Raw genomic sequence first — 26483 nt, forward strand, 5'->3', positions numbered from 1 at the left:
GATAGCCAGTCTCAGATTGATTTCTTGGTTGGAGAAGGACCAAACGTATGTTCAGCAGCACGATTTCCATTCACTTTTGCAGACAGGACCACTTTTAAGTTGAATTGAGCACTGTACAAAAATCTTTTCTGAGAGAAGAAGAAAGAGACTCAAAAATTTAAAAAAATGAGATAGCCCTAAAAGAATTATCTGACTCCATCAAAAAGAATAACATAAGAATAATAGGTATATCAGAGGGAGAAGAGAGAGAAAATGGAATGGAGAACATACTCAAACAAATAATAGATGAGAACTTCCCAAGCCTGTGGAAAGAACTAAAGCCTCAAGTTCAAGAAGCAAACAGAACTCCGAGTTTTCTTAACCCCAACAAACCTACTCCAAGGCATATCAAAATGAAATTGACACAAACCAACAGCAAAGAAAAAATTCTCAAGGAAGCCAGGGAAAAGAAGAATACAACATATAAAGGAAGGCCCATTAGATTATCATCAGATTTCTCAGCAGAAACTCTACAAGCTAGAAGAGAGTGGACCCCAATATTTAAAGTCCTGAAAGAGAGGAACTTTCAGCCACGAATACTATACCCATCAAAGCTATCCTTCAAATATGAAGGAGAAATAAAAACATTCACAGATACAGAAAAGATGAGGGACTTTATCATCCGAAAACCCCCACTCCAGGAATTACTAAAGGGGGTTCTCCAATCAGATACAAAGAACAAAAAAAAAACAGAGCCACAAGTAAAAGCTCCAAGAAGAACACAATAAAACCAAATTTAAACTGTGACGACAACAAAAAGAAAGAGGGGGAGAAGATGGAGATTAACAGTAGCAAAGGATGATGGAGTGCAAAAGTACTCACAAAATAGTTCGCTACAATGAACAGGGTAGGGACCCTTTTCATTACTCAAAGGTAACCACCATTGAAAAAACCACCACAGAAGCACATGAGATAAAAAAGATAGCAACAGAGGAAAGATGTATGGAATACAACCAAATAAAAACAAAAGATAGAAAAACGAAAGAGAAGGATCAAACAAGACACAAAACTAACAGAAAGCAATCTATAAAATGGCAATAGGGAACTCACAAGTATCAATAATTACACTAAATGTAAACGGATTAAACTCACCAATAAAAAGGCACAGAGTAGCAGAATGGATTAAAAAAGAAAATCCAACTGTATGCTGCCTACAGGAAACTCATCTAAGTAACAAGGATAAAAACAAATTCAAAGTGAAAGGCTGGAAAACAATACTCCAAGCAAATAACATCCAAAAAAAAGCAGGCGTAGCAATACTCATATCGGATAATGCTGACTACAAGACAGGAAAAGTACTCAGAGACAAAAATAGCCATTTCATAATGGCTAAGGGGACACTGAATCAAGAAGACATAACAATTCTTAATATATATGCACCAAACCAAGGAGCACCAAAATATATAAGACAGCTACTTATTGATCTTAAAACAAAAACTGACAAAACACAATCATACTTGGAGACCTCAATACACCGCTGACGGCTCTAGATCGGTCATCCAAACAGAGAATCAACAAAGACATAGTGGCCTTAAACAAAACACTAGAGCACGTGGATATGAGAGACATCTACAGGACATTTCATCCCAAAGTGACTGAGTATACATTTTTCTCCAGTGTACATGGATCATTCTCAAGAATTGACCATATGTTGGGCCACAAAAACAACATCAGCAAATTCAGAAAAACTGAAGTTGTACCAAGCATATTTTCTGATCATAAAGCCTTGAAACTAGAATTCAACTGCAAAAAAGAGGAAAAAAATCCCACAAAAATGGGGAAACTAAACAACATACTTTTAAAAAATGAATGGGTCAAAGAAGAAATAAGTGCAGAGATCAAAAGATATATACAGACTAATGAAAATAACAATACGACATATCAGAATCTATGGGATGCAGCAAAAGCAGTGATAAGAGGGAAGTTCATATCACTTCAGGCATATATGAACAAACAAGAGAGAGCCCAAGTGAACCACTTAACTTCCCACCTTAAGGAACTAGAAAAAGAAGAACAAAGACAACCCAAAACCAGCCGAAGAAAGGAGATAATAAAAATCAGAGCAGAAATAAATGAATTAGAGAACAGAAAAACTATAGAAAAAATTAATAGAACAAGGAGCTGGTTCTTTGAAAAGATCAACAAAATTGACAAACCCTTGGCAAGACTTACCAAGGAAAAAAGAGAAAGAACTCATATAAACAAAATCCAAAATGAAAGAGGAGAAATCACCACGGACACCCTAGATATACAAAGAATTATTGTAGAATACTATGAAAAACTTTATGCCACTAAATTCAACAACCTAGAAGAAATGGATAAATTCCTAGAACAATACAACCTTCCTAGACTGAGTCAAGAAGAAGCAGAAAGCCTAAACAGACCCATCAGTAGAGAAGAAATAGAAAAAAACCATTAAAAACCTCCCCAAAAATAAAAGTCCAGGCCCTGACGGCTATACAAGCGAATTTTATCAAACCTTCAAAGAAGACTTGGTTCCTATTCTACTCAAAGTCTTCCAAAAAATTGAAGAAGCAATACTTCCAAACACATTTTATGAGGCCAACATAACCCTCATACCAAAACCAGGCAAGGATGGCACAAAAAAAGAAAACTACAGACCAATATCTCTAATGAATACAGATGCTAAAATACTAAACAAAATACTAGCAAATCGAATACAACAACATATTAAAAAAATAATACATCATGATCAAGTGGGATTCATCCCAGAATCTCAAGGATGGTTCAACATACGTAAAACGGTTAACGTAATACACCATATCAACAAAACAAAGAACAAAAACCACATGATCTTATCAATAGACGCAGAAAAGGCTTTCGATAAAATACAACACAATTTTATGTTTAAGAGTCTCAACAAAATGGGTATAGAAGGAAAATATCTCAACATGATAAAGGCCATATATGATAAACCATCAGCTAACATCATATTAAATGGCACTAAACTGAAGGCTTTCCCCCTTAAATCAGGAACAAGACAGGGTTGTCCACTCTCTCCACTCTTATTTAATGTTGTACTAGAGGTTCTAGCCAGAGCAATCAGACAAGACAAAGAAATAAAAGGCATCCATATCGGAAAAGAAGAAGTAAAGGTATCACTTTTTGCAGATGATATGATCCTATACATCGAAAACCCCAAAGAATCCACAAAAAGACTACTAGAAACAATAAGCCAATACAGTAAGGTCGCAGGATACAAAATTAACATACAGAAGTCAATAGCCTTTCTATATGCCAACAATGAAACAACTGAGAACAAACTCAAAAGAATAATGCCCTTCACAATTGCAACAAAAAAAATAAAATACTTAGGAATAAACATAACAAAGAATGTAAAGGACTTATATAATGAAAACTATAAACCATTGTTAAGGGAAATTTAAAAAGATATAATGAGATGGAAGAATATACCTTGTTCTTGGCTAGGAAGAATAAATATAATCAAGATGGCTATATTACCCAAAGCAATATACAAATTTAATGCAATTCCCATCAAACTTCCAATGACGTTTTTTAAAGAAATAGAGCAAAAAATCATCAGATTTATATGGAACTATAAAAAACCCCGAATAGCCAAAGCAATCCTAAAGAAAAGAATGAAGCTGGGGGCATTACAATACCTGACTTCAAACTATATTATAGGGCCACGACAATCAAAACAGCATGGTATTGGCAGAAAAATAGACAATCAGACCAATGGAACAGAATAGAAAGTCCAGAAATAAAACCACATATATATAGTCAAATAATTTTTGATAAAGGGGCCAACAACACACAATGGAGAAAAGAAAGCCTCTTCAATAAATGGTGCTGGGAAAACTGGAAAGCCACATGCAAAAGAATGAAACTGGACTACAGTCTCTCCCCCTTTACAAAAATTAACTCAAAATGGATCAAAGATCTAAACATAAGACCTGAAACAATTAAGTACATAGAAGAAGACATAGGTACTCAACTCATGGACCTGGGTATTAAAGAGAATTTTATGAATTTGACTCCACAGGCAAGAGAAGTGAAGGCAAAAATTAATGAATGGGACTACATCAGACTAAGAAGTTTTTGCTCAGCAAGAGAAACTGATAACAAAATAAACAGAAAGCCAACTAAATGGGAAATGATATTTTCAAACAACAGCTCAGATAAGGGCCTAATATCCAAAATATACAAAGAACTCATAAAACTCAACAACAAACAAACAAACAATCCAATACAAAAATGGGAAGAGGATATGAATAGACACTTCTCCCAGGAAGAAATACAAATGGCCAACAGATATATGAAAAGATGCTCATCTTCTTTAGCTATTAGAGAAATGCAAATCAAAACGGCAATGAGATACTACCTCACACCTGTTCGATTAGCTGTTATTAGCAAGTCAGGTAATAGCAAATGTTGGAGAGGCTGTGGAGAAAAAGGAACCCTCATACACTGTTGGTGGGAATGTAAAGTAGTACAACCATTATGGAAGAAAGTATGGTGGTTCCTCAAAAAACTGAAAATAGAACTACCTTATGACCCAGCAATCCCTCTACTGGGTATATATCCCAAAAACTCAGAAACATTGATACGTAAAGACACATGCAGCCCCATGTTTATTGCAGCATTGCTCACAGTGGCCAGGACACGGAAACAACCAAAAAGCCCATCAATAGATGACTGGATAAAGAAGATATGGCACATATACACTATGGAATACTACTCAGCCATAAGAAATGATGACATCGGAACATTTACAGCAAAATGGTGGGATCTTGATAACATGATACGAAGCGAAATAAGTAAATCAGAAAAAACCAGGAACTGTATTATTCCATACGTAGGTGGGACATAAAAGTGAAACTAAGAGACATTGATAAGAGTGTGGTGGTTACGGGGGGGAGGGGGGAATGGGAGAGGGAAAGGGGGTGGGGAGGGGCACAAAGAAAACAAGATAGAAGGTGACAGAGGACAATCTGACTTTGGGTGGTGGGTATGCAACATAATTGAACGACAAGATAACCTGGACTTGTTATCTTTGAATATATGTATCCTGATTTATTGATGTCACCCCATTAAAAAAATAAAATTATTAAAAAAAAAATCTTTTCTGAGCCATTTCTGGGCAGAATGTGACAAAACATAACCTACCGTAATATACTGGTAACAAGTGTGAAACAGTGCAAAAACAAGCACAAAGAAGTGGGAAATGCAAGTAAAAATATCTATAAACACTGTATAAGATGCACCCAGTTTTTAGACCCCAAATTTTTTGAAAAACAGTGAGTCTTATACATGAGGAAATATGGTAAGTCCTTTCATAGTTTAAAATTATATTAAAAGTAAAAAGATATTAAATCAACCATGTCAGGACCTTTTTGGCAATAAGACTTATTTCTGCCAGTGCCATAAACTTAAATTTTCCACCTTATACTCCATCTCATATCAACATGAAGAAGTGGTGAACAACAGTCTTTGACCCTCCTTCCTATCAAGAGGTCTTATGATGCTTCCATTTTTTGAGCTCACAGGTATTTAAAAGGGAGAGAGTCTGTCTATGCATCACTGAAGCATCAACTCTGCCTATCACCAAAGTATTCCTCAAAGTCTGACTCAAATTTCTTCTTTAAAGAAAGTGGGAAAAAATAGAAGTAACACCAAAAAGCATAAGTTTTTAAAGGTAATTTTCTGAACTAACCCCGCAAACTATGAGCAAACTTGTACTTTGGAAGTTTGACAAACTAATTCTTTCTTTATTTGTGCTATGCGTCATTATTCTCACTCGGGATTTGGTATATTTATAATTTAATTCTGGACCACTGGGCAAAAAGAAATCCAGAGAAAGGAAGATTTCCTTCCCCACACTAAGAGCTAAAATTTCTAAAGTGCAGAGAAGAGTTGACATAGCAGACATAAGACTTCAAAATGACTATCATCTGCTTGAATCTCAGAACTCAGATTTCAGGATGGTTACTATCATTCACTGATTAGTGGCTCATTGTCCCTAAACTGTACAAACACTGATTTATGTTGAATACTTGTTTTCCTTGGGGAGTCTTGAATTTTGATATATGACAAGCAGAGAGTATCTACATGATCAAAATTCAATAAAACACTGGGAATGGAGTCTCTAATGAACATCTGTTATATACATTTCACAAGTTTTGTCATATTGGGTTGGAGACTAAGTTCATAGCATTTTTATATTTTATTTTACAACAATTTGTTTGCTGTTTGGCAAAGCATAAGTATTCATTCGATAAAACTCTTTCTGCTCTACAAAACTATATAAATTGTATTTTTGAGTTATTTAATTTTTTATTAGTTTTGAGGCTTAGAAATGGAATACCCAGGAGGCAAAATTCAACATTTTCAACACCTGCTCTTCTTTGCTTTTCATCGAGGTCAAAAAGCTGCCGAAGCAGCCCGGGACATTTGCGACGTGTATGGAGAAGGTGTCATAGGCGAGTCTACGGCACGGAAATGGTTTGCAAAGTTCAAAAATGGCGACTTTGACATCGATGACACGTCCCGCAGCAGAAGGCCTTCTGAATTCGATGAAGAACGTCTCAAATCACTTTTGAAGGAGAACAGTCGCCAAACCAGTCGTGAATTGGCGGAAAAAATGAACTGCGATCATAAAACGAGGCTATTCGACTGAAAAGACCTGATCGACATGGTCAAACCATACTCCTTCACGACAACGCCAGGCCCCATGTTGCACAAGTCATCAAAGCCACATTCCAAGAGCTCGAATGGGAGGTCCTTCAGCATCCACCGTATTCTCCGGACCTTGCACCGACCGATTACCATCTTTTCCACTCCCTGTCAAACCATATGAAGGGCGTTACCTTCGATAACAAAGAGGTCCTTAAAAACTGGCTCAACAACTTCTTTGACACCAGACCAGGCGATTTTTGGCGGAATGGCATTAACAAATTGGTCGAGAGGTGGGAAGAGGTTGTAAACAGCAACAGTGAATATATAATTGATTAACTTATTGATATAATTATTGTTTTTTGTTTAAATAAAAGTCTTCCGTAAAAACGCTACGAACTTATTCCCCAGCCCAATATTTCATTGTTGGAGAAATTAAACATATTCTGTGTGACTCCAAAGGGAGTAAAATCTTGGAAGCTTGGAATTGTTTTCTTATAGACTTCACCCATGTGCCTTTCCCTTTACTAACAATGCTTTGTATCCTTTCACTGTAATAAATCTTTGACATTAATATGGCTATAAGTTGAGTGCAGTGATTCCCCCTAGCAAAGCATTAAACTCAGGGATGGTCATGGAAACCCTCAACAAAGGGATCAACAAGAACTTACCGGGAGACGACAAGATGGCGCTGGAGTAGGCGGACGTACCAACATCCACCTCCCAGAACCAAAGTGGATTACAAACTAATTTTAAGAACTATCATCTGGAAAAACCAACTTTGGACTAAACTAAGAGGTCTCTTCAACCAAGGAACACTGAAGAAGCCACACTGAGACTGGTAGGAAAAGCAGAAACGCGAAGAGGACTGTCCAGCTCCCCGGAGCGAACGGCAGCCGGGAGAGATTCGCGTGGCGGGAAGTGAGTTTATCAGAGAGGGGAGAGTCCTGAACCCCAAGAACAAAGCCCCAGCCTACAACCCCAGAGTCCAAAAGAGGTGTAAGGACAGTATTTAGCTGGAAACAAGTCAGGATACTGTTTGTGAGAAAGAGTCTGATTTCTCAGACCCAGGATTCTTCTTAAAGGGACCGCGCAAAACACCTCTCTCACAACCACTCACCCGGGACTCCGGGGGACAAGGAGAGAGGAGAATACCACAGTAGCAGGAAGAGAGTGTAATCTAGGAGGCACAGGAAGAAATATTTTGGGAGACGGCCACCCTAACCCCTAGGACGAGTCACTCCCCAAATCTGAAGTGAATATTTCCCCTGGAACCAGCAATACCAGCAAAGGGAAGCAGGACACCAGACAAACAACCTCCACCGCAGCACTCAGAGCAGAGTTACTTAGAAAGAGGGAGCTTTCGGGGCTACAGTAATGAGTGTTAGGGTCTGAACTGCAGCACCTGCACCCAAACGGCTGAGGGCTCAAAGGAGGGCAGGCGGTGGTGGACGCAGAGGTGCGGTTCTGTCAGCAGGAGCGGAATCCTACTGGCCGCCACTGGGCTCACAGTGTGAGCTCAGTCTTGCCGGCCTGGGAAGGAGGGGACATGCAAAAGCGGTCAAGCCCAGCTGCCGGCACCCTATAATCCAGCCCACAAAAGAAAGTCAGGAACCCCAAAAGGGGTGGAGACCAGCCCTTGAGCAAGGGCGCAGGAGCACAGCCTAGCCCTGCCCAAGGAACCAAGGCTTGTGGCCTGACTTGGAAACTGGCTCCTACTGTGAGGGTGAAGCCAAAAGCCCCAAACAGGCAGAGTTCCGCTACTGAGCTGAGCATGGGCACGCAGTCCAGCCCGGCCGGCAGAGCCAAGGCTAGCACCCATTCCACGAGCAAACTCCTCCTGCAAGGGCAGGGCGAAAGCCCGTAAACAGGCAGAGACCCGCAGCTGAGCAAAGGTGCTCACCAGTGCCTTCAGAACCGAGCATAACGCCACCCACGGGGGCGGGGCAAAGGCCAAGGCCACCAAGGCTTGTGCACCAGAGCACTTGATCACAGCCACTCCCATGAAGAAGAGGTGGAAACCACAGCAACAGCCCCAGTGGGCAGGCACCGGCAACGCCCAAATTCAAAAGCCCTACACAGCAACAGAAGATGGGGTGGCAGGCCTGCAGACAGACCATACCTAGGGAACAGAGGCCATACCCAGTAGACTCCAGGGGCCAAAACCTTCCTTTACACAAAGAAAATAGAGAGGCAGAGAAATGCAACACAAATGAACCCAGAGAAATCCCCAGAAAAAGACCTAAATGAATCAGATATAACCGAATTACCAGATGCAGAGTTTAAAATAACAATTGTTAGGATGCTCAAAGATATTAGGACAACAATAGATGGTCATTACAAACACCTAAATAAAGAGATAGCAAATATAAAAAAGGACATTGAAATAATAAAAAAATTTTAGACAAAAATGACAAAGTATCTGAAATAAAGAACACAATGGAAGCTATTAAAAGCAGGATGGATGAAGCAGAGAATCAAAACAGAGAGTTAGAGGACATGATAAATAAAGGCACAGAAGCAGAGCAGAAAAAAGAAAAGAGACTCAAAATGTCTGAGGAAACTCTTAGAGAGCTATGTGACAACATAAAGAGAAATAACATCCGCATCATAGGGGTTCCTGAAGAATAAGAGAAAGAACAAAAGATAGAGACTTTGTTCAAGCATATCATAGCTGAAAACTTCCCTCAATTAAGGCAGGAAAACATTTCACATGTTCAGGAAGCACAGAGAACTCCATTAAGGAGAAACCCAAAGAAATCAACACCAACACACATCATAATTAAAATACCAAAGCTACGTGATAAAGAGAAAATATTAAAAGCTGCTAGAGAAAAAAAGACTATCACCTACAAAGGAGCCCCCATAAGGATGACTTCTGACTTCTCAACAGAAACACTTGAGGCCAGAAGGGAATGGCAAGAAATATTCAAAGTAATGCAGAACAAGAGCCTACAACCAAGACTACTTTACCCAGCAAGGCTATCATTTAAAATTGAAAGAGAAATGAAAAGCTTTACAGACAAAAAGAAAATCACTACAACGAAACCAAAGCTGCAAGAAATGCTAAGGGACATGTTGTAAACAGATCAAAGGAGAAAAGGAATATAGCAAAAGAGGAATGCAGTTTTACAGAATAAAATAGCAATAAACAATTACATATCAATAATAACCTTAAATGTAAATGGATTAAATGATCTGATCAAAAGACATAGAGTAGTTGCGTGGATAAGAAAACAGGACCCATACATATGCTATCTACAAGAGACACACCTTAAATCAAAAGATGCACATAGACTGAAGAAAAAGGGATGGAATAAAATATTTCACACAAATGGAAATGAAAAAAAAGCTGGGGTAGCAATACTTATATCAGACAAAATGGACTTTAAAACAAAGACTATAGTTAGAGATAAAGAGGGTCACTACATAATGATAAAGGGAGCAATCCAACAGGAAGATATAACTGTTATAAATATCTACGTACCTAATATAGAAGCACCTAAATATATAAAACAGACTTTGATGGATTTAAAGGGCAAGATCAACAGCAATACTATAATAGTAGGGGATTTCAATACCCCATTAACATCATTAGATAGACCCTCAAGAAAAAAAATTAACAAAGAAACAGCAGACTTAAAGGACATATTAGATCAACTCAATTTAATAGATATCTTCAGGACCTTTCACCCTAAAACAGCAGAATATACATTCTTTTCAAGCGCTCATGGTACATTCTCTAGAAGAGACCACATGTTAGGGCACAAAACCGGTCTCAACAAATTTAAGAAGATTGAAATCATATCAAGCACTTTCTCTGATCACAATGGCATTAAATTAGAAATCAACCACAACAGAAAAACTGAAAAATACTCAAACACTTGGAAACTAAATAGCATGTTATTAAATAATGAATGGGTAAACAATGAGATCAAAGAAGAAATTTAAAAATTCCTAGAAACAAAAGAAAATGAGCATACATTAACTCAAAATTTATGGGACACAAAAAAGCAGTCCTGAGAGGGAAGTTTATAGCATTACAGGCATACCTCAAGAAACTAGAAAAAGCTCAAATAAACATCTTGACCCTACATCTAAAAGAACTAGAAAAAGAACAGCAAGTAAAACCCAGAGCTAGTAGAAAAAAGGAAATAATAAAGATCACAGCAGAAATAAATGACATAGAGGCTAAAGAAACAATACAGAGGATCAATGAAACCAGGAGTTGGTTCTTTGAAAAGGTAAATAAGATTGATGAACCTTTAACTAGACTCACCAAGAAAAAAAGAGAGAGGAATCAAATAAATAAAATTAGTAACGAGAGTGGAGAAATAACAACTGACACAACAGAAATGCAAAATATTATAAGAAAATACTATGAAGAACTGTATGCCAAAAAACTAGACAACCTAGATGAAATGGACAAATTCCTTGAAACATATAATCTTCCAAAAATTAATCTAGAAGAATCAGAAAACCTAAACAGACCAATTACAACAAATGAGATTGAAACAGTTATCGAAAACCTCCCAAAAAAGAAAACTCCTGGGCCTGATGGCTTCACAAGTAAATTCTACCAAATATTCAAAGAAGAACTAACTCCTATCCTTCTCAAGCTATTTCAAAAAATTCAAGAGGAAGGAAGACTTCCAAGCTCCTTTTATGAGGCCAGCATAATTCTGATTCCAAAACCAGACAAAGACAACACAAAAAAAGAAAATTATAGGCCAATATCCCTGATGAATTTAGATGCAAAAATCCTCAACAACATATTAGCAAACCGGATCCAGCAATATATGAAAAAATCATACACCATGATCAAGTGGGATTTATTCTGGGGAAGCAAGGCTGGTACATTATTTGCATATCAATTGATGTGATTCACCACATAAACAAAAGGAAGGAGAAAAACCACATGATAATTTCAATAGATGCAGAGAAAGCACTTGATAAAATCCAGCACCCATTCATGATCAAAACTCTCAGCAAAGTGGGAATTCAGGGAACATACCTCAACATGATAAAGGCCATCTATGACAAACCCAGAGCCAATATCATACTCAATGGGCAAAAATGAAAAGCAATCCCCTTAAGATCAGGAATAAGGCAGGGGTGCCCCCTTTCACCACTCTTATTCAACATAGTTCTGGAGGACCTAGCCACAGCAATCAGACAAGAAAAAGAAATAAAAGGCATCCAAATTGGAAAAGAAGTAAAACTATCATTATTTGCAGATGATATGATATTGTATATAGAAAACCCTAAAGTCTCAGTCAAAAAACTACTAGACTTGATAAATGAATTCAGCAAGGTGGCAGGATATAAAATCAATACTCAGAAATCAGAGGCAGAGAAGACAAGAGGGCACGGGAGTAGGCGGACGTACCAACATCCACCTCCCAGAACCAAAGTGGATCACAAACTAATTTTAAGAACTGTCATCTGGAAAAACCAACTTTGGACTCAACTAAGAGGTCTCTTCAACCAAGGAACACTGAAGAAGCCACGCCAAGACTGGTAGGAAAAGCAGAAACGCGGAGAGGGCTGCCCAGCTCCCCGGAGCGAACAGCAGCCAGGAGAGAGTCGTGTGGCGGGAACTGAGTTTAGGAGAGAGGGGAGGGTCCTGAGACCCAGGAACAAAGCCCCAGCCTACAACCCCAGAGTCCAAAAGAGGCATAAGGACAGTATTTAGCTGGAAACAAGTCAGGATACTGTTTGTGAGAAAGAGTCTGATTTCTCAGACCCAGGATTCTTCTTAAAGGGACCGCACAAAACACTTCTCTCACAACCATTCACCAGGGGCTCCTAGAGATGGGGAGAGAGGACTGAAGTAGCAGGAAGAGAGTGTAATGTAGGAGGCATAGGAAGAAACATTTTAGGAAACAGCCACCCTAACCTCTGGGTCATGTCACTCCCGAAATCTGAAGTGAATATTTCCCCCGGAAACAGCAATACCAGCAGAGGGAAACAGGAGAGCAGCCAAACAAGCTCCCCCGTGGCACTGAGAGCAGAGTTGCTTAGAAGGAGGGAGCTTTCGGGCTACAATAGTGATTGTTAAGGTCTGAGCTGCAGCGCCCGCACCCCACATGGCTGAGGGCTCGCTGGAGGGCGGGCGGCGACGGAACGCAGAGAGGCGGTTCTGTCGGCAGGGGCGGAACCCTGCTGGCCACCACTGGGCTCACGTGTGAGCTCAGACTTGCCCAGCTGGGAAGGAATAGGCGTGCAAAAGTGGTCAAGCCCAGCTGCTGGCAGCCTGTAATTCAGCCTGCGGGAGAAGGGCGGAAACCCTGGAGGGGTGAAGACCAGCCCTTGAGCAAGGATGCAGGAGCACAGCCCTGCCCATCCCATGGAACCGAGGTTTGTGGCCTGACTTGGGAGCCAGCTCCTCCCACGAGGGTAGAGCCAAAAGCCCAGAACACGAGAAGTTCTGCTACTGAGCTCAGCGTGGGCATGCAGTCCTGCCCAGCCAGTAGAGCCAAGGCTAGCAGCCGTTCCACGAGCGGCATCCTCCTGCAAGGGCAGGGCGAAAGCCTGGAATCAGGCTGAGGCCCGCGGCTGAGCAAAGGTGCTCGCCAGTGCCCTCAAGACAAAGTATAACGCCACCCACAGGGGTGGGGCAAAGGCCAAGGCCACCAAGGCTTGTGCACCAGAGCACTTGATCACAGCCACTCCTGTGAAGGAGAGGTGGAAACCACAGCAACAGCCCCAGTGGGCAGGCACCGGCAACGCCCAAACCCAAAAGCCCTATACAGCAACAGAAGATGGGGTGGCGGGCCTGCAGACAGACCATACCTAGAGAACAGTGGCCATACCCAGTGGACTCCAGGGGCCAAACCCTTCCCTTACACAGAGAAAATGCGGAAGCAGAGAAATGCAACACAAATGAACCCAGAGAAATCCCCAGAAAAGGATCTAAATAAATCAGAGATAACCAAAATATCAAATGCAGAGTTTAAAATAACAATTGTTAGGATGCTCAAAGATATTGGAACAACAATAGATGGTCATTATGAAAACCTAAATAAAGAGATAGCAAATATAAAAAAGGACATTGAAATAATAAAAAAGAATCAGTCAGAAATGACAAATACAATCTCTGAAATAAAGAACACAATGGAAGGAATTAAAAGCAGGATGGATGAAGTGGAGAATCGAATCACCGAGTTAGAGGACACGATAAATAAAGGCACAGAAGCAAAGTAGAAAAAAGAAAAGAGACTCAAAATGTCTGAGGAAACTCTTAGAGAGCTCTGTGACAACATGAAGAGAAATAACATCCGCATCATAGGGGTTCCTGAAGAAGAGAAAGAACAAGGGATAGAACTTTGTTCAAGCATATCATAGCTGAAAACTTCCCTCAATTAAGGCAGGAAAACATCTCACATGTTCAGGAAGCACAGAGAACTCCATTAAGGAGAAACCCAAAGAAATCAACACCAACACACATCATAATTAAAATACCAAAGCTACGTGATAAAGAGAAAATATTAAAAGCTGCTAGAGAAAAAAAGACTATCACCTACAGAGGAGCCCCCATAAGGATGACTTCTGACTTCTCAACAGAAACACTTGAGACCAGAATGGAATGACAAGAAATATTCAAAGTAATGCAGAACAAGAGCCTACAACCAAGACTACTTTATCCAGCAACACCATCGGAAAATACATATTTATTATACAATACATTTTAAAATAAAATATGTATCTCCGATGGCTTTAGGCGACCGCTGTGTTTTCGTCATTCGACCCCCACTGGGGTCGCAACCCACAGGTTGAGAACCGATGCCTTAAATGTAAATGTATTAAATGATCCGATCAAAAGACATAGGATAGCTGTGTGGATACGAAAACAGGACCCATACATATGCTGTCTACAAGAGACACACCTTAAATCAAAAGATGCACATAGACTGAAGGTAAAAGGATGGAAAAAATATTTCACGCAAATGGAAATGAAAAAAAAGCTTGGGTAGCAATACTTATATCAGACAAAATGGACTTTAAAACAAAGACTATAGTTAGAGATAAAGAGGGTCACTACATAATGATAAAGGGAGCAATCCAACAGGAAGATATAACTGTTATAAATATCTACGCACCTAATATAGGAGCACCTAAATATATAAAGCAGACTTTGATGGATTTAAAGGGCAAGATCAACAGCAATACTATAATAGTAGGGGATTTCAATACCCCATTAACATCATTAGATAGATCCTCAAGAAAGAAAATTAACAAAGAAACAGCAGACTTAAAGGACATATTAGATCAACTCAATTTAATAGATATCTTCAGGACCTTTCACCCTAAAACAGCAGAATATACATTCTTTTCAAGCGCTCATAGTACATTCTCTAGAAGAGACCACATGTTAGGGCACAAAACCGGTCTCAACAAATTTAAGAAGATTGAAATCATATAGAGCACTTTCTCTGATCACAATGGCATTAAACTAGAAATCAACCACAACAGAAAAACTGAAAAATACTCAAACACTTGGAAACTAAACAGCATGTTATTAAATAATGAATGGGTAAACAATGAGATCAAAGAAGAAATTTAAAAATTCCTAGAAACAAACGATAATGAGCATATATCAACTCAAAATTTATGGGACATAAAAAAAGCAGTCCTGAGAGGGAAGTTTATAGCATTACAGGCATACCTCAAGAAGCTAGAAAAAGCTCAAATAAACATCTTGACCCAACGTCTAAAAGAACTAGAAAAAGAACAGCAAGTAAAGCCCAAATGTAGTAGAAGGAAGGAAATAATAAAGATCACAGCAGAAATAAATGACATAGAGGCTAAAGAAATAATACAGAGGATCAATGAAACCAGGAGCTGGTTCTTTAAAAAGTAAATAAGATCGATGAACCTTTAACTAGACTCACCAAGAAAAAAAGAGAGAGGACTCAAATAAATAAAATTAGTAACGAGAGTGGAGAAATAACAACTGACACAACAGAAATGCAAAATATTATAAGAAAATACTATGAAGAACTGTATGCCAAAAAACTAGACAACCTAGATGAAATGGACAAATTCCTTGAAACATATTATCTTCCAAAAATTAATCTAGAAGAATCAGAAAACCTAAACAGACCAATTACAACAAATGAGATTGAAACAGTTATCGAAAACCTCCCAAAAAAGAAAACTCCTGGGCCTGATGGCTTCACAAGTTAATTCTACCAAATATTCAAAGAAGAACTAACTCCTATCCTTCTCAAACTATTTCAAAAAATTTAAGAGGAAGGAACACTTCCAAGCTCCTTTTATGAGGCCAGCATAATTCTGATTCCAAAACCAGACAAAGATAACACAAAAAAGAAAATTATAGGCCAATATCCCTGATGAATTTAGATGCAAAAATCCTCAACAACATATTAGCAAACCAGATCGAGCGATATATGAAAAAAATCATACACCATGATCAAGTGGGATTTATTCTGGGGAGGCAAAGCTGGTACAATATTTGCAAATCAATCAATGTGATTCACCACATAAACAAAAGGAAGGAGAAAAACCACATGATAATTTCAATAGATGCAGAGAAAGCACTTGATAAAATCTAGCACCCATTCATGATCAAAACTCTCAGCAAAGTGGGAATTCAGGGAACATACCTCAACATGATAAAGGCCATCTATGACAAACCCAGAGCCAATATCATACTCAATGGACAAAAATGAAAAGCAATCCCCTTAAGATCAGGAATAAGGCAGGGGTGCCCCCTTTCACCACTCTTATTCAACATAGTTCTGAAAGACCTAGCCACAGCAATCAGACAAGAAAAAGAAATAAAAGGCATCCAAATTAGAAAAGAAGAAGTAAAACTATCATTATTTGCAGATGATATGATATTGTATATAGAAAACCCTAAAGTTGCAGCCAAAAAACTACTAGACCTGATAAATGAATTCAGCAAGGTGGCAGGATATAAAATCAATACTCAGAAATCAGAGGCATTTTTATACACTAACAATGAACTGTCAGAAAGAGAAATTAGGGAATCAATCCCCTTTACCATTGCAACCAAAAAAATAAAGTACCTAGGTGTAAATTTAACAAGGGAGATTAAAGACTTGTACTCGGAAAATTATAAAACATAGATAAAAGAAATCAGGGAAGATACAAACAAGTGGAGGCATATTCCGTGCTCATGGTTAGTAAGAATAAATATCATTAAAATGTCTATACTACCCAAAGCAATTTATAAATTCAATGCAATACCGATTAAAATACCAATGACTTACTTCAAAGATATAGAACACATATTCCAAAAATTTATATGGAACCAAAAGAAAACAAGAATAGCCTCAGCAATCTTGAAAAGGAAGAATAAAGCAGGAAATATCACACTTCTGGATATCAAGTTATATTATAAGGCCATTGTACTCAAAACAGCCTGGTACTGGCGTAAGAACAGGCATATAGATCAATGGAACAGAACTGAGAACCCAGAAATAAACCCACACCTTAATGGACAACTGATATTTGACAAAGGAGGTAAGAGCATACATTGGAGTAAAGACAGCCTCTTCAACAAATGGTCTTGGGAAAATTGGACAGCTACCTGCAAAAAAATGAAACTAGACCACCAACTTACACAATTCACAAAAATAAACTAAAAATGGATAAAAGACTTAAATGTAAGCTGTAAAACCATAAGCATCTTAGAAGAAAACATAGACACTAAGCTCTCTGACATCTCTCGCAGCAATATATTTGCTGATTTGTCTCCATAGGCAAGTGAAATAAAAGACAGGAAAAACAAATGGGACTATATCAAACTAAAAAGCTTCTGCACAGCTAAAGACAATAAGAACAGAATAAAAAGACAAACTACACAATGGGAGAATATGTTTGACACTGTGTCTGATAAGGGGTTAATAACCAAAATTTATAAAGAACTTGTAAAACTTAATACCAGGAAGAAAAAAAGTCCAATCCAAAAATGGGCAAAAGAAATTAATAGACATTTCTCCAAAGAGGACACACAGATGGCCAATAGGCATATGAAAAAATGCGCAACATCACTAATCATTAGAGAAATGCAAATTAAAACCACAATGAGATATCACCTCACACCAGTCAGAATTGCACTCATCAGTAAAGCAACACAGAATAAGTGCTGGCGAGGATGTGGAGAAAAGGGAATCCTCCTGCACTGCTGGTGGGAATGCAGACTGGTCCAGCCACTGTGGAAAACAGTATGGAGATTCCTCAAGAAATTAAAAATCAAACTGCCTTTTGATCCAGCTATACCACTGTTAGGAATATACCCCAAGAACACCATAGCACTGCTTGAAAAGAAGAAATGCACACCCATGCTTATGGCAGCATTGTTCACAATAGCAAAGATCTGGAAACAGCCCAAGTGTCCATCAGAGGACGAATGGATTAAAAAGCTTTGGTATATATATACTATGGAATACTACTCAGCCATAAGAAATGATGACATCGGATCTTTTACAACAACATGGATGGACCTTGATAACATTATACTGAGCGAAATAAGTAAATCAGAAAAAACTAAGAACTATATGATTCCATACATAGGTGGGACATAAAAATGAGACTCAGAGACATGGACAACAGTGTTGGGGTTACAGGGGGGGGAGGAGAGGGAAGGGGTTGAAGGAGGGGAAGGGCACAAAGAAAAACAGAAAGTGATGGAAGACAATTTTATCAATGTCACCCCTCAAAATTAATCAAAAAAAAAAAAAAAAAAGAATGTGTCTCACGGCTAATTCAGGCAGTTAGAAGAATAGTATAGGCCCTGGCCAGTTGGCTCAGCAGTAGAGCGTCGGCCTAGCGTGTGGAGGACCCGGGTTCGATTCCCGGCCAGGGCACACAGGAGAAGCGCCCATTTGCTTCTCCACCCCTCCGCCGCGCTTTCCCTCTCTGTCTCTCTCTTCCCCTCCCGCAGCCAAGGCTCCATTGGAGCAAAGATGGCCCGGGCGCTGGGGATGGCTCTGTGGCCTCTGCCCCAGGCGCTAGAGTGGCTCTGGTCACAACATGGCGACGCCCAGGATGGGCAGAGCATCGCCCCCTGGTGGGCAGAGCATCGCCCCTGGTGGGCGTGCCGGGTGGATCCCGGTCGGGCGCATGCGGGAGTCTGTCTGACTGTCTCTCCCTGTTTCTAGCTTCAGAAAAATGAAAAAAAAAAAAAGAAGAATAGTATAAGGATGCTTAATTCTGCTTCTCAGGCCACATCCTGCAAAATGGACCCCAAGCTAATTGGTGATTTGGCTCTTCTGATTTTGCCAATTGGATTTAAAAAAAATAGGTCAGGAATGCCCTGAAATGGAACTAACAATACATGAGCATAAATTTAAAGGACTATTAGATACTGGAGCTGATGTATCTGTTATTGCTAAGGTACATTGGCCTCCTTCCTGGCTCACTCATGCAGCAGCCACAGAATTACAAGGTATAGGGCAGAGTAAATCCCCTCAACAAAGTTCTAGTTTTCTACATTGGTAAGATTAAGAAGGTCATTCTGGATTTTTTAATCCTTATGTGCTCCCTGGATGGCCAGTTAATTTGTGGGGTAGAGATGTTTTGAAAAATATGGGACCGTTGCTTGTCAGTCCTAATGATTTAGTCAGTACTCAGATGCTTGATCGTGGATTTTTGCCCACCAAGGGACTAGGGAAAGAACAGCGAGGAATTCTCACCCCCATAGAAGTGGCACCCAATACCAGAAGGTGTGGATTAGGATATCAAAATTTAGCATAGGGGCCTTGGTAGCTCCTGCTACCTCAATAATGCATTGTGCAGACCCAATTACTTGGAAATCAGATAATCCTGTATGATTAGACCAATGGCCCCTTTCTCAGGAGAAACTTAGGGCAGCTGCTCAATTGGTACAAGAGCAGCTACAACTTGGGCACATTGAACCATCTAATAGCCCATGGAATACACTTCCATATTTTGATCTTGTCACCTCCTGGATTATCAAGGGGCATAGGCGACCCTTATAGCTTATAGGTTTTGAGCCTCAAAATTATTGTTGTTCCTTTTTTCAAAGAATCAATAACAATGGCTCTGGGAAAGTTCCACTAAATGGCAAATCGCTCTTGCAAATCAATGGACAACTTTATACTGAAATTGTCAACTTAAAATCAGCTCAAAGTCTAGAATTACATGCCATTATTATGGCGTTTCAGCATTTGCCATATTCCCCCCCCCCTCTTTAATCTATATACAGACAGCAAATATTTACTTATGGTGTTTCCACTATAAAGACTGCTGTCTTAGGGACAAATGCTGATGAACTATTTCAGCAGTTCCTCCTTCTTCAAAGACTTGTATGTCAACACAGAGCTCCATGTTTCATAGGATATACTTGAGCTCACTCCATGCTCCCAGGAGCTTTAGCACAAGGGAATGCCCTTTTTATTTTTTATTTTTTTTTTGTATTTTTCTGAAGTTGGAAACAAGGAGGCAGTCAGACAGACTCCCGCATGCGCCCAACCGGGATCCACCCGGGATGCCTACTGGGGGGGATGCTCTGCCCATCTGGGGTGTTGCTCTGTTGCAACCAGAGCCATTCTGGCGCCTGAGGCAGGGACCACGGAGCCATCCTCAGCGCCCAGGCCAACTTTGCTCCAATGGAGCCTTGGCTGCAGGAGGGGAAGAGAGAGACAGAGAGGAAGAAGAGGGGGAGGGGTGGAGAAGCAGATGGGCACTTCTCCTGTGTGCCCTGGCCGGGAATTGAACCCGGGACTCCTGCACGCCAGGCTGACGCTCTACCACTCAGCCAACCGGCCAGGGTCTAGGAATGCCCTTGTTGATCAAGCTACCCAAAAGAAAATTATTTGGAGCAACCATGAGAGACCAAGCAATTCAGTCTCATACTATTCATCACCAGAATGCTGCAGCCCTGTGTAAACAGTTTCAACTTTCTCGGGAAGCAGCACAGCAGATTGGGAAATCCTGTCCAAGGAGTCCTATTCTACAATCTGCCCCTTCATTTGGAGTTAACCCTCAAGGACCCCTACCAGGACAACTTTGGCAAATGGATGTTACTCATATACCTTCATTTTGCAAACAGTCCTATGTCCACGTTACAGTGGATACCTATTCTGGAATTATAGCAAACTCTGTCAGAACAGGAGAGGCTGCTAAGCATGTTATAGCTCATTGTCTGTATGCATTGTTCTATTATTGGATTTCCTAAACTGGTAAAACTGACAATGCTCCTGCATATGGAGCAAAAGCATTTACTGTATTTTATCATGCTTACAATCTTTAAAGTCAAAGTATTATTAAAGTGTACCCAGCAAATATTTTAAGGTCAATTTAAAAAAATTTCAAAGGGGGGAGTCCTATCCTGGAACTCCTATGGGTCTACCATATCATGCTTTTTACTTAAAAATTTTTTAAATTTCTTTTGAATGCTGATGAACAGGAGACGCCAAATCTTTTTCTCCTGCAAACTACTACCTTCTTTACTTGATCCAGCTAATAACACTGTTTTGTCTTTTTCCAAATAGTCCCAGATATATGGGAAAGATTTATATAGGCGAATGGGGATCCTCAAACCCCTCAGCGAGATCTTCCGAGCATGGCTTTTAAAATACCAAGAGGCAGAAAAAGCCCAATAGAGATCAGGGGAACTACCAGCTTTTAGCATATGCCCTTAAAGGCTCCAATGACCCAAAGGGGTCTCATAGGATGCCATCTGTGTCCTGCTTCAATAGTGGAAAGGAAGGTCATTGAGCTAAAGCCTGCCAGACTTACATGCCTCTGCTGTGAGGAAACAGGGACACTGGAAGGTAGGCTTCTCCCTCGCTCCTCTAAGGGAGGGTTCAGTCTCTTCTAGCCCTGCTCCAGCCACCTATGACCTAACCTTGCCCAGAATGCTGGGATTTTCCACTGAAGGCTGAAGGTGCCCAGGGCCGTCGGCCCCATCTACGACACTGTGGACGAGCCTAGGGTATTTCTTCCAAGAAGCAGGTAAACTGATCTCATTTGCACAAGGGCCACTTAACTATGTCTTGCCTGAATAGTCAGGTTTTTATTCTTCCCTCAAAGATCTCTGTTGTGGGTGTTGATAGTCCTATTTCCTGCTGCTTTGTTTAATATATAGTGTTTCCTCTATTCCTCCGACTTCAATGCCCCACTCATATTTCAGGCTGGGACCTACTCCTAATTTAGAGCCCTCTTTCCCCCTTTTGCCAACTTCTATTATGAATCTGCCTTTGCTACCCAGCTTAGTATATCCCAAGGTTCTCTTTACCACACCACAGTTGCAGAGCTCCAGGGAAAAGCACCCTGGTCTCATCTCTCCAGGCAGAGGAGAACAGAAGCTCCATCTCCACACATGCTGCAGATGGCTTTTCCAGTCTACCTGAATCATTACCAGCTAGAAGCAGCAGTCACTGGGACTTGGACGTAGCTGCAAAGTACAGAATTGTGACAATTCCAGTGCCATGCGGACTTTTCCTGGATGTGGACTTTTCCTGAACTCCTGCTCCTTGTGACAGCTCCTAACAGACTGAACTGGGGTTGGGTTGCATTTTTCAGGGATTTGGCATGGTGTTGGGGCCAACTTAGACTTGGTGAACATGTCAAGAACACTACTCTTTTATGGATTCTTGCTGTATTGGCCAAGAGTTTGCTTAAAGGCTTTAATCACTGTAAAAAAAATAGAAGACTAGATAAAGAAGATGTGGCACATATACACCATGGTATACTATTCAGCCATAAGAAATGATGACATCGGATCACTTACAACAAAATGGTGGGATCTTGATAACATTATACAGAGTGAAATAAGTAAATCAGAAAAAAACAAGAACTGCAGGATTCCATACATTGGTGGGACATAAAAACGAGACTAAGAGACATGGACAAGAGTGTGGTGGTTACGGGGGGCGGGGGGAGGGAAGGAGGGAGAGGGGGAGGGGTGGGGGTGGGCACAAAGAAAACTAGATAGAAGGTGACGGAGGACAATCTGACTTTGGGTGATGGGTATGCAACAGAATTGAATGACAAGATAACCTGGACATGTTTTCTTTGAATATATGTACCCTGATTTATTGATGTCACCCCATTAAAATAAAAATTTATTTATTAAAAAAAAAAACTTTAGCAAGTCAGGTAACAGCAAATGTTGGAGAGGCTGTGGAGAAAAAGGAACCCTCATACACTGTTGGTGGGAATGTAAAGTAGTACAACCATTATGGAAGAAAGTATGGTGGTTCCTCAAAAAACTGAAAATAGAACTACCTTATGACCCAGCAATCCCTCTACTGGGTATATATCCCAAAAACTCAGAAACATTGATACGTAAAGACACATGCAGCCCCATGTTTATTGCAGCATTGTTCACAGTGGCCAGGACATGGAAACAACCAAAAAGCCCATCAATAGATGACTGGATAAAGAAGATGTGGCACATATACACTATGGAATACTACTCAGCCATAAGAAATGATGACATCGGATCATTTACAGCAAAATGGTGGAATCTTGATAACATGATACGAAGCGAAATAAGTAAATCAGAAAAAAACAGGAACTGTATTATTCCATATGTAGGTGGGACATAATAGTGAAACTAAGAGACATTTATAAGAGTGTGGTGGTTACGGGGGGGAGGGGGGAATGGGAGAGGGATAGGGGGTGGGGAGGGGCACAAAGAAAACAAGATAGAAGGTGACAGAGGACAATCTGACTTTGGGTGGTGGGTATGCAACATAATTGAACAACAAGATAACCTGGACTTGTTATCTTTGAATATATGTATCCTGATTTATTGATGTCACCCCATTAAAAAAATAAAATTATATAAAAAAAAAAAAAAACTTACCATCTTCAGCTGTTTGGTAATTTTCCTGAGCAACTCATCTTCTGCTATTAACTCCTTTGTCTTACTTGATGGAATGGGCAAAGCATACCTCACAATGGATTCTCCTGTTGGTGGAGAGCTTAAGACCACTGGTTCCAGTTTTTCATGTACTGATTTTGAACTTTGTTTTTCCTTTAATTTAGGTGACAATGGTGAATTAAGTAGTCCTTTTTTGTAATTTAATTCTGGAACATCTGCCAATTTACTACTAGAGGACAATGGATGCCTTACTGGCTTCATTTTGTTATTTCCTTAGCTTCCAAATTATAGGTGAAAAAAATTTATTCCTTCCTGTGAATAAAAGATGATTTCAAATTAATAAATGATGGCAGGATTATCAATTTCCATGAAGATGGTGAACCCCAAAATCAATTCTAGAGAAATTACAAAATGAAAAGGGAAAACATTCCTAACAACAAATAACTATTCTTTTAAAATCCTGTAAGAAATCCCTCGAGGTGACTGAAGGCTGATTTTTGTATAAGCATTTAGAATGGGGGTTAATGAGAGGGAAAAAGACAGTGACAGCAGTGCAAATATATTTAGAAAACTTTAAAATTATTATTCTTAGCTTTCCTACATTTTTTAATAAATATATACCCTTTATGCATAGCATTATTTCCATAGACGTAATATTGTAGCCCAAGGTATAAACATAGTAATATCAAGCTGCACCAAAGTCATGCTAGAATAAGGAAGTACAGACTGGACAGGACTTTAGACTTTCACTCTACTTCTCTGGTTCTCCAAAGCTAACTGATAAAGATTCAGGACAGAGGAGAAGTAACAACTGACACCAAATAAACACAAATGGTTTTTTAAAAATATCATGAGCAACCATCTACAGTATATGCCAAGAAATTGAACAATCTGGAATAAATTGATAAATTTCCTAAAAACATACAATCTTCCAAAACTGAGTCAGGAAGAATCAGAGAATCTGAATAGACAAGTTACAGCTAATGAAATTGAAGCAGTAATAAAAAAAAAACAAATCCTCCCAACAAACAAATGTTCTAAACCAGACTTCTTACAAGAGAATTTTAACAAACATTCAAAGAATTAACACCAATCGTCTGAAACTAGTCCAAAAAATTTTATGGAGGGAAGCCTCCCATACTCATTTTATAAGGTTAGGATGATCCTAATTCCAAAATCAGATAAAGACACTACAAAGAAAGACTCAGGACAATGCCTCCTCCCAAAGAGTTTTAAAGCATGTATTTGTGAGAATTATCTGGTAGACTGGCACCATTAAAACAGAACATTAGTTCTCTATGGTCTGAGGCTTAAACACCTAAACCAGTCCCATTGTTGTGGGTTGAACTGTATCCCCCAAAGCATGTTCAAATCCTTACCTTTGGCTCCTGTGACTATGACCGTATTTGAAAATAGTTTTTGCAGATGTAATCAACAAAAAGTCATACTGGATTCGGGTGGACCCCCAACCCAATGACCAGTGTCACTGAAGGAGGATATGTGAAGACTACCAGGGAAGAAGGCCATGTAAGCACTGAAGCAGAGGCTGGAGTGACATGGCCGCTAGCCCAGGATGGTTAAGTGTTGCCAGCATCCACCAAAAGCTGGGGAGAAGCAGGGGAAGATGCTTTCCGATGACCTTCCGGAGCAGAGCCCTGCCAACCCCTTGACTGCAGAGAGAATCAAGTCCTGCTGTTTGAAACCACCCTGTTGGTGGTACTCTGTCACACCAGCCTTAGGAAGCTGAGACATGCGCTGAAGGAAATGACAAAACCAACATGTCTGGGGGGTTGGAAAGAGAGAGGAGATGGGTTTGCACACACCATAGATGGGCACAGGGAACGTGCACCTCCAGAGACAGACGGAGAGGCGGAAGTGAGGCTGCTTTCAGAAGCCTGAAGAAAAGAATGGGACCCGCCCCCCACCACTCACCACCCTGGTGCTAGGAAACAACCTCACAAATGCATTCGTTAAGTTCACATCAGTACAAAAGGCACGTGAAGTGAACATGCATATTTACATATTTACGTCATTTAGAACCCTCCTAGCAATCCAAGGCTCTTGCTCATGTTACCACAGCAATCACCCACGATGATCAGTCACTCTGCACCAAAGAGACAGAGGCTTCCTGGTTTCCCTCCAACAACTGACTTAATAATCACTTCAAACCATGATGACACTGTAGTTACCTGAGATTCTCCATCAAAAGCATGGCCGCCACTGAAGAAATTAAAAGGAAAGCAAGGAGGCTTTTGCCAGACAACATAATGAAAACGTTCAAACTTCACATGGGAGGTGGCTCTGCAGCAGCCCTGTGAGGTGCGGGGACTCTGCTGAGGCTGAGCGGAGCTGGGCCGTGCGTAGCTCAGCCGCTAGGAGGCCGGCTCTAGGGTGACCGAGCTGGGAACTCAGAGCCGCCAGGACTGACGTGAAGACAGACAGCCACACACCGTCCAGACCGCAGCCCCACTCCCTCACAAACTGACATGAAGGCTGCCCACCCAGGCCCGGCCTCCGCCCCAGCCGGCCGCAGCAATGACCTCAGACGCCGGACCGCATGCTCACGGTCACGTCACAGACGCAGGACTGCTCGCTCAAGGTCACGTCACAGACGCAGGACTGCTCGCTCAAGGTCACGTCCCAGACGTCAGACCGCACTCCACGCCCAACGCTGGACGCATCGGCCCAACGCCAGATGCGGTGGTAAGACCCTCACTGGCTTTCCGAAGTGGGTGGTCTCGGTCGGTGTCTGTGCCTCCGGAACTTGGGCCAGTTCAGTTTTTTGAAAACTTGGGCATCACCAGCCAAACCTGAGCCCTAGGCCCTGGTCTGCCATTGTCAAAAGCTCTTTCCATTGTGACCTCCTGTGCAGTCAGTCCATTCACCAGGCCCACGCTCCCGCCAGTTTGTGCAGCAGCCAGGGAGGTTTTGGAAATAAAGT

The 26483-nt window shown here is 40.5% G+C and overlaps 1 protein-coding gene across 1 annotated transcript in view; it reads right to left on the minus strand.

Moving 5' to 3' along the window:
- Nucleotides 1-23803, minus strand: part of CCDC7 (coiled-coil domain containing 7) — a 219111-nt gene extending 195308 nt beyond the window's left edge. Inside the window, exon 1 of the mRNA XM_066386556.1 lies at nucleotides 23525-23803. Coding sequence (XP_066242653.1) covers nucleotides 23525-23803 — 279 coding nt within the window. The remainder of the gene's footprint in view (nucleotides 1-23524) is intronic.
- Between the last annotated feature and the right edge of the window lie 2680 nt (nucleotides 23804-26483).

The sequence above is a fragment of the Saccopteryx leptura genome, chromosome 5 (genome assembly GCF_036850995.1).
Source record: "Saccopteryx leptura isolate mSacLep1 chromosome 5, mSacLep1_pri_phased_curated, whole genome shotgun sequence".
In the NCBI taxonomy this organism is placed as follows: Eukaryota; Metazoa; Chordata; class Mammalia; order Chiroptera; family Emballonuridae; genus Saccopteryx; species Saccopteryx leptura.